Source organism: Symsagittifera roscoffensis, chromosome 2, assembly GCF_963678635.1.
Source record: "Symsagittifera roscoffensis chromosome 2, txSymRosc1.1, whole genome shotgun sequence".
In the NCBI taxonomy this organism is placed as follows: Eukaryota; Metazoa; Xenacoelomorpha; order Acoela; family Convolutidae; genus Symsagittifera; species Symsagittifera roscoffensis.
Genome location: NC_087063.1, coordinates 52,177,765 through 52,187,846, shown reverse-complemented (window position 1 = coordinate 52,187,846; position 10,082 = coordinate 52,177,765). Strand labels below are relative to the sequence as shown.

Genomic DNA, 10,082 nt, shown 5'->3' with positions numbered 1-10,082 from the left:
GAAAAATCACCAATCCGACTGAATAAAACTAGTGATTTGCAAAGAGTGTAAATTATTTCACGAGTTATAGATAGAAGTCAATTGGTTTTTGTAAAAATGCGGTTTTAAATAAGCAAATCAGTTCAATCGTAGATTTAGTTCAAGTAGAAAGCTGAAATGTTTTTTTTTAGGCTTCAACATTCCGCCTCCCTGGAAGTATCTTCAATTTTTCAGATCGTTGTTATGTCTGGGTACGACTATCCATTCACAGTGCACGAGACAAAGGAGAGAAATAGCAGGGCGGAGTCGGGCAGAGCACCACGTCTGCCTCCACATGGCGAGGTGCGAAGGTCCAGTAGGCGGGGCGCTGTCGACCGGGAGGACCTGCAGGGTTTCTTCGATGCAGTGACCAGAGGAGATCTGGGTTTCACTCCGATTCCTTCACTCCGATTCCTGTAAAGTCGTTGGATGAGATCCAGTCTTCAAGGAAGGAAGCTGCAATCGTGGATAGGGCAGTTCTGCGGTTTCCGAAAGCTGAGACTGTGAGTAGCATTTATTCCATTGTATCATATTAGTAGAGTATAGCGGATGTGCATCAATTGTTTGTTTTGTTTTAGAAGCAACTTAGAGGTCTTAAACGTATCAGTGACCTCAACGTAGAAGGGTCATTGTTCACTGGCTGGGAGGTTGGAGTTAACTGTCGAGAGACTCCTAGTGTGACAGCTAAGGGTGTTATTGGCGTCATGTCTGGAGGTCAGACCAGATGGCCAAAGCAGGTCTTTTCTTCTCTTCTCCAAGGTATTTTTGTAGAGTCCTCGTCCTTCCGGACTTTCCATCAAGACTTGGAGGAGGAAGATGATGCTGTTTTGTGTCTTCTGGGGGGCCGAAAGTTGTGGCTGATGACATCTGAAGTTAATCTCTCTGGTGAACTTGAGCGCCTGGCCGGTAGCAATGATTCGGAGATGGTGTTCACTGATGCTGCTAAGTATCTGAGGAACCTTGGTCCTCGGCAGAAGAAACTGATCCACTATGGTGTTCTTGAGGAGGGGAAAAGTTTGTATCTTCCATATGCGTGGTGCCATGCAGTTCTGACTCTCTGCGACGAAGAGAGGGTCTGCTGTATGTACTATGCGGAGATGCAAACTAGACTTTCCTTGGTAGCATCTGCGTGGAAGCGCTGCCAGCAACACTGCAGGGTCAACAAGCGAAGAGGACCAGATGACTGTTCAACGGTAAATATGTTAACAGTTATTCAATAAATGAACTAAATGTGACTGCACCATAAGTAAGGAGTATACAAGTGAAGTATTAACGGTACGAGTCATGAGCGAAAGTTTGTGTACTTAGAAAAAACATTTTTATGCGAATTAATGGTTATAAATCATTACAATACGACATCTTTGAATATAATTTAAAGGCAAATATAACATTCTAACAGTTTGACGTGATCAGAGAGCCTATTGTTAAATTCAAGACAGTAGCGTAGGCGTATCCTAGCTGTTTTCAGGCAATAATTACATTTTGGGTCATGAGGGTACAACCTCATACGAATTTTAATGCACGATTTAGCACAAAAATTGATGAAAATTTACATCATTTTCGACTTTTATGAACATACAACATTGGGAATTTACATGAAAGTGGTCAATATGAACGATTCAGACCATAATGCATTGCATAGGGGGTAATTTAGGTTCCTACTCTCAAAAGGGTCATGGGGGTACTACTTCTTAAAATTTGAAAACTGCACATTTTGATATTTTTCGATTTTTTAGCACTATAAAGTTCTTGTTTTAAATGAACTGCACATTGGATATGACTTGGTTGCTATACTGGTAGCTTCCGCAGCTTCGCGACTGGGCGTACGTATTCACCAGTTGTGGTCTTCACTTTTACCACTCGAACAACTGAGTCATTTCCAGGATAAACTTCTATGATTCGTCCAGTTTTCCATTCTAGCGGTCGTTCATTGTCTTCGGCAAGTAGGACTAGGTTGCCAACTTTAAATTCTGGGCCATCCGTGAACCATTTTTTCCGTATTTGTAGCGTTATGAGATAATCCCTTTTCCAAACTTTCCAGAAATCCTTGATCATATTCTGTAATAGTCGATATCGTACATTGGTTGAAACTTGGATGTCCGCAGAGGGAAGAGTTAGCAATGATTCCCCTATCAGAAAATGAGCGGGTGTCAGCGGAGTTGGGTCGTTAGGATCACTTGATATTGGATACAATGGTCGTGATTTTAAGACAACTTCAATTTGATTAAGAATTGTAAGAAATTCTTCAAAACTGAGACGTTGCAATCCTATAACTTTTCGCATATGTCTCTTCATACTTTTTACAGCTGCTTCCCAGAGTCCTCCGAAGTGAGGACCACGAGGAGGGATGGTGACCCATTCAGTTCCTTGGCTATTGACGAAACTAACAACTGATTTGTCCGTTCCATTTTTGTCGAGCAGTTCCTTGATTTTGATCAGATCATTTCGAGCCCCGATAAAATTGCTTCCATTGTCACTTAAGATCTTCTCAGGTTTGCCACGGCGTGCAGTAAATCGTTTCAATGAAAGGATGCATGCTTCTTTGGTTAGACGAGTAACCATTTCCAAATGAATAGCTTTTGTCGCGAGACAAACAAAGACGGCAACATAAATTTTTGAGACCTCTGCTTGTCTCTTTCTGTATTCTTTCTGTAGGAAGATCAGCCATGAATTGAGAAGTAGGTTGCTGACTAAATCGGACACATTTCATGCATCTTCTAATGAACTGTCGAACTAGATCACGACCTCCGATTATCCAAATTTCCTCTCTCATTGTGTTCAGTACTAATTGCCCCCCGCCATGAAGAGTATCTTCATGATATTTGCGTATAAGTAGGGATACTAAATCAGATTTTTTCGAAACGAGTATTGGAAACTTCTTGTCTGTTGGGTAGTTCGATTGTGAAAGTCTGCCTCCAACTCTTAGTAGATCGTAATCCTTGTCGAAAAACGGACTAAGATTGAGTAGTTTCGATGTTTTACTCAGCTCCCCTTTCACCTTTAGACAATTTAGCTCTGATTTGAAGTGTATTTCTTGGTCTAAACGAAAAATTAGCATTTTTGCCATAATTTTATTTTTAGGACTAAGACAATCTTCTTCAAGTTGTACATCAGATGTCCGCTTAGATCTGAGCCGCTTCCGATAGTTTGTCGATACTCTATGCTTAAGATGTTGAACAAATGATAGTACATAGCATGCGATGCGTACTGTCTTGTTCCAAGTGCTGTAGTTCTTTAAATGAAAAATTCCATCCGTCATTTCTTCGTTTTGAGCATGATTTGCGAGAACAGTTCGAATTTGTTCACTTTCTGCATTAGTCTTGGCTTTGACGGTTCGTTTTTCAGGTGCTTCAACTAGAGATGGTTGTAGGTTGGGCCAGTGCCTTTCATCTTTGGTCAGCCAATCTGGTCCATTCCACCAGAGTGAGGAACATATTAATGTGTCAGCTAATACACCACGAGAGGCTAAATCAGCTGGATTTACTGCTGTTGGCACGTGTTTCCAATCACTTCTGGGTAGGGTCTCTTGTATTTGTGAAACTCTGTTTGCAACAAAAGTGTTCCACGTTCTTGGAAGTTGAGCAAGCCATTGCAAGACAATTGTTGAATCAGTCCAGGCGTGTGAAGTTATCTTGAGATTTGTTTTCCTCAAAATTGAATGAACTGATTTAAGAAGTTTGGTAGCTAAACTTGCACCGCAGAGCTCTAATTTGGGAACAGAGATTACTTTGACCGGAGCAACCTTTGTTTTGGAGGTTAGTAGATATGCAAAAGTTTTGCCATCATCATTGGTAATTCTTGCATAGATTGCGGCTGCATATGCTTTTTCGGAAGCATCACAGAATACGTGAAGTTGAACCTCCTTTATTGGATGTGAGCTCATAGATCTTGGTATTCGTAGTTTCAGTAGTTGAGGCAATGTTCCGGTGAGCTCATACCATTTTTCCTTGGTTTTCTGATCGACTTCAGAATCCCAATCAAAACCTTGGACCCATAGTTGTTGCATGAGACATTTGAAATTGATGATGAATGGAGCTAGCCATCCCATCGGATCAAACAATTTTGAGATTGTGGACAGAATAGTCCTCTTTGTAAGCAGTTTCAGCTCTGGTAAGGCTGTTGAAAAACAAAAAATGTCCTTGTTGGGCTTCCAACTGACTCCTAGCGCCTTGATTTTGTATTCGTCAGAGAAAAGTTCCAGCACATCCGATTTTTCGCGGAGATGTTCTGGCAATCCTTCAATTATTTTAGCATTGCTTGAAGTCCATTTTCGTAGAGGGAATTCATAAGAGTTCAGCTCTTCGCACAAATCAGAGATGAGTCTTTCTGCTTCATGCTTATCATTAGCGCCACCAAGAAAGTCGTCTACATAGAAACAATTTTTGAGACTTTCTTTGATCATTGGGTTCTTAGATTGATTTGCTACTTCATTGAGGCATCTTGTTGAGTGAAACAATGACGAAGCTATTCCATATGTAACACGTGTCATCCTGAGATGCTTGATTTCATCCGATTTATTTGATCTCCAAAGTATGCGATGGAAATCCTTCGATTTGTCCTCTAGAGCAACTTGTCGGTACATTTTTGCGATATCTGCTGACAAAGCAATTGGGTAGAACCTGAAGCGCATGATTATCGAGTAGAGGTCGTCTTGTACTGTGGGACCAACCATCAAAGTGTCGTTGAGTGATTGTCCGGTTGATGTTGTTGCAGATCCGTCGAAAACTACACGTAGCTTTGTGGTAGTAGAATCTTCCTTAAAAACGCAGTGATGTGGCAGATAAAATACGCTATCAACTGGCTTTTTGATTTCTCCAGGCGGTATATACTCCATATGCCCCATATCGAGAAATTCGTCTATGAATGCGGTATAGCGATCTTTAAGTTCTGGATTCTGTTCCAGTCGTCGCTCGAGATAATTGAATCTGCGTTTTGCTTGTGCTAAACTGTCGCCAAGTTAACTATTGGGCTTGAAAGGCAGCTGCACAGTGAATCGTCCATTTTGTAGTATGGTTGTTTCCTTAAAGTGAGATTCACATCGATCTTCTTCTGTTGTTGTCTTTTTGAAATCAGGAATTTCTTCTAATTCCCAAAATTTCCTTAGACTATTGTCAATAGACACATGAAATGACTTGAAGAAGGTTGTTGGAGGACCGGGTGTTCTGCCGCTAATCATCCAACCAAATAGAGTGTCACGTGCATAAAGCTTGTCTGTAAGCTTAATCTTTTCGCAGCCAACAATGTCGTTGTAGACATCACAGCCTAGGATTATATCGATTTCCTTTGGTTTGTCAAAGTCTGGGTCCGAGAGCTTAAGACGTGTGATATCCAAACTGTTCGGTATATTCACCCGTTCTCTGGGCAGGTAGCCAGAAAGTTTTTGAAGAGTGAAGGCTTCAATATGTAGAGATTGATTCTGAGAATCCTTTGCTTCCAGATTGACAGAACCAGATTTCACAGTTTTTGCTCCTCCGCCAACTCGAGTTAGTTGAAGAGTCAATTTCTTGATTGGTAGCTTGAGTCGGTTAGCACAGCTGGTTGTAACGAAACTGCATTCAGATCCGCTGTCCAGTAAGGCTCGACAATTGTGATAACCGCCATTTGCAGTTTTCACCTCAATTAGTACAGTTCCCAGTATGGTAGTGGCACATGTACTAGTACCCCCATGACCCGTAAACTTATTTTCAGGTCCGGGTTGCTTGTTTGGGTCTGTATGGATGTGAAGTAACGTGTGGTGACCCTTTCGACAGGTTTGGCACGTTGACTTCGACTTGCACTCATGATTTTGGTGTCCAAGGGACAGGCAATTGAAGCATAATCGCTTTGATTTGGCTTCTTGTCTTCTATTGGAAATAGACATTTCCTGAAATTTTGTGCATTGATACACGCGGTGATCACCACTGCAGCATGGGCAGCTGATCGTCTTAGCAGAGTTCGTGTGGTATGTCTGTACCTTGTCATCTTTCTTAGAATTTCCAGATTGGTCTGAACTTCCTTGATGATTTTTTCTATGAATTGAAGGTAACTGGAGGTCCTTCGTAGCTTCTAGGGCGCGAGATCGTTCCTCCAAGAACTTCTTCATCTGCTTGATTTTTGGCATGTCACTTCCCGCGCAGGAAAGTTCCCATTGTCTTCTAGTTTCAGGATCTAATTTCTTGACCAAAACGTGAACCCAGATCAAATCGCATTGATCAATTTTTAGTCCAAGTCCTGTCAGTGCCATCGTGTTTTCCGTGTAGGTGTTAATCAAGCGACGTATTGCAGCGGATGACTCATGCTTCATTGGGGTGAATTCAAAAATTGCTTCCAAGTGAGCGTGTGAGATCATCTTGACATCAGCATATCGATCCTTTAGAAGTTCCCTTGCGACTGAGTAGTTCGCGTTTGTAGTAGGCAAGTGGGATAGCAAACGAAACGGTTCATCCTTGAGGGCACCCTTTAGGTATTGCAGTTTCTGAACATCAGACAGCGATGCAATTGAGTGAACTGCTCCATCAAAGGAATCTAAAAAAGGTAGCCCTTGATCATACCTTCCGCTAAATGTTGGCGAATTCAGTTTCGGCAACTTCAGGCAAGTATCTTGTTTTCGACCAGCACCACGTTGGGAAGTGGATTTGTAGGATCCGGTTCCGCTTGCGCTGTCGTCATCTTTGACCGATTCAGTTGAACATTTCCCTCGGTCATCTAACATAGTTGTGATCATTTCCATCAAACAATCTACTTGAAGGTAGATTTTCTCAGCTTCCTCCAACTCAACTTCAAGTGCATCTTCATCATCGTTTAGAAAACTTGAAATTTGCTGATTAAGCTCTCCCAGTTTCTTTTTCTTTCGTTCGCACATCGTGAGATTGGCCTTGAGAGTTCCAATTTCCTTGTAAGTTAGAGCAGATGCCTCTTTGTCGAAGATTGCTGAGACGGCATTTTCCGATCGGGTAATGACACCGATGTTAGCACTTCTTGATCGCTTCAAAGCAGGAAGAGTGAGCGTCACGTTGCTCATGTCACTAGCAGGTGATGACATTTTTAACTTTCCTCTTTGTTTCTAATCTTTGGTTCGTTCGTGAGTCGCGTTGCACCAAAAATGTTGTGCAGCAAAAGTTGGGAAATGAAAAATCACCAATCCGACTGAATAAAACTAGTGATTTGCAAAGAGTGTAAATTATTTCACGAGTTATAGATAGAAGTCAATTGACTTTTGTAAAAATGCGGTTTTAAATAAGCAAATCAGTTCAATCGTAGATTTAGTTCAAGTAGAAAGCTGAAATGTCTTTTTTAGGCTTCAACAGTACCTATTGATCCAGCTTTCCAATATTGGGTTAATTTCATCAAAAAGCACCATTCTTGAATTGTTTGTGAAATTCAAACAGCTTTAAAGATTTATTTTTTCGAAATAAATGTTTAAAAACTGCCAATTTTGCCATACTGGATAAAACCTTCAGGTAGAGTTATCTGAAAAGCTTAGGACGTGAGCGCAAGTTATTTATAAATGCAGAATTACACATTTGTGCTCGTTGTACTTAAAAGTCGACGAACATAGTTCAGACGTTTATATACCCGTACCCAAGGTACTGTGTTAAAAGTTCTCAGAAACGGTTAGAACATCCGTTATTTTTTTGAAATTTTTGTGCTACTTATGCGTTTTCAATGTTTTTCTCATGCTTGGGAAAATATATTTTGGCAGTCTACAACTTGAAAATTTGCCTAGTACCTGCTAGTTGCTATCAAAAGCTATCAAATACTAAGTAAAAAAGCAAAAGTTGTGTCAGAATCATTGATTTTTCAGATCTGAAATATCTAAGAAAAACAAAATTTCAGATCTGAAAGTATCCAAGCGTTAATTAGACATTCCATAACCTATTTCAGATCTGAAGTTTAGATCTGAAAAAGAGTAATTGACAGTTGATTCGAGTCAGGGGCGGATAAAGAAGGTCTTGGACGCCCCCTCCCCCCATCTCAGCGGCTCTACATTCTTGGGACCAGGGGTTCTCTCTTTTAGTAACTTGTACATTCATTTTTGGATGATTGATCCTAAAATTGTCCTGGATTCTTTTGAGTTCCTGGGCACAAAATGTAAGTTCCTGGCACAGAATTCCCTTTATATGTAACCCGAGTTCCTTCCTCCTCACCACGAAATCTTGAAGCTCACAATCTAATAAAGTACGTAGGAATTAAATTTTGTAGCTTCATGATGACTATCTGCTTATATTTAATTATTAATTTGTGGTTGTTTCTTAGGTTTGCAAAACTTCGGTTAACTGTGCAAAGCTATTGATTTGATATTCAAAGATCTTCTCAAACTGTACGTTTATGCATGTCTCAGGTCTTCCCCCACCATATTGTTCTTAATTTTGTGACTTTAATTTCAAACATTTGTTATTGGCCTGATATTTTTTTCAAAAAAATCTGCCTACTGCGCAGAAATAATTTTGAGTGTCGAATAATAAAAGTGTTCTTAGACAACTAAAAAGAAGTACCACGAAAACTCCGAAACTTTTTGAAAGACCAGCCCCCTCAATAAAAAACTGCTAAATCCATGACTGAGAGACCATATTCGTCAAATAGATATTTTGTCTGCTGATGATTCACTCAGAAAGGTCAAAATTGAAATTTGACATTTCTCATACAGTAGTTTTGGATAAGGTACACCGCCTGTTCGTCACGGTATCCTATATTCGGCCGGATAGATTCGTGCAACTTCTTGTTCTAAAATCGATCCTAATTTTCTCTTATAATTCTAGTCTCAATATATCTAGTACATATTTGTAGTGTTGCGAGGTTGGAATCAAGAAGGAAGCAACTGTTTGGTAAGATAAAACTATTCTTCTCTGGCTAAACTTAAAAATAGTTTCAGCCTTACAATTTATTTAACTTTTAGTCATGGATCTTGATTGGTTAGTTTCAAGTGTTTTATCAAGTATATAATTAGATATAATAAACACAGTTCTACCTAGTGTACACACACATATATATTAAGTTTTAAATTTGTTCTTGTGAAGGATAAATGGAGAAGTTTCTTGATTTCTTCTTAAGTAGATTCATTGGAATCAGTGAAAAGAGAAAATAAACATTTGCTTTGATCGTGAAACAGTTGTTGTCTTCGAAGAGAGAAAACATAAACAGTTGTTCGTGAAAAGTGAAAAAACTGCGTATATTGTCGAGGAGTTGATGGTTTATGCCAAGTTTGAAGATTGATATAGTGATGTGTCGATGTCGTTAAGTACAGCGAGACTTCGTGCATTCTCAACTAATCATCAAATAGTGGGAGAGGGTTTGACATCTCTGAGTGAGGCGCCAAATGACTAGGATCTGTATTTCTTAATCAATTATCGAGTTGGCCTTTGCTCTTCTTTAAGGGATACCTTTGTCGCGATAATGCCTCCATACTTGAAATTCTGTGAAGGTTGTGACTGCGGCAGGCAAAACCAATAGATATGCTATTCCAGAATTGGAATATCGTCGAGTTTTCATCTCCCTTTTTCTGCTCTGAGAAATCTCTCACATTATATATCTATATATCTATACTATATATGTGTGTAATTATATACAACTGTTTAGTGAATTCAGTTTTTGTTCTGATAATTGTTAGTTGACAAGCATTTCAACTAGTTTGGATATACTTTTTGAAAAATGCTTACACTAGAACTACTTGTAGCAACAAATGAGGGTCGGGGTCTAGTAAATGGTGAGCACGTGTACATCGAGTGACGCCGTCTGGTGGGTGAGACCAGAGGAGTGTGTACTTTTTACCGTCTCTGTGAGAAGGGTCTCTCTTCGTGTTCAACCGTTCTATTTTCTTTTTTTAGGTGTTTTCTCTTTTGTTCGTTGTTTGTGTTCTTTTCTTAAAAACAAACAGTTTTTTGTTTTTAATATTCTTTGAGGGTTTTTACTTTTCCTTTCGTTTTGATAAGAACTTAAATCAAAGTTCAAAAAAAAATAATTTATCCAGTTTGATCTGGGTTTAATCTGGTTTCCGTGTGGTTGATTTGGCGGCTTTAGTCAGCTGCATTGGCTAGATTAAGCTCATTTTCCCTTTCAATCGGGTTAACGGAAAGCTTAAAACGCAG

General features: G+C 39.7%; 1 protein-coding gene across 1 annotated transcript; it reads right to left on the bottom strand.

Annotated features, from left to right (window-relative positions):
- Positions 1–4,975: 4,975 nt before the first annotated feature.
- Positions 4,976–7,039, bottom strand: LOC134839869 (uncharacterized). Its single transcript, XM_063855494.1, has one exon. It carries the CDS (start codon positions 7,037–7,039, stop codon positions 4,976–4,978), a length of 2,064 nt encoding a protein of 687 aa, XP_063711564.1.
- Between the last annotated feature and the right edge of the window lie 3,043 nt (positions 7,040–10,082).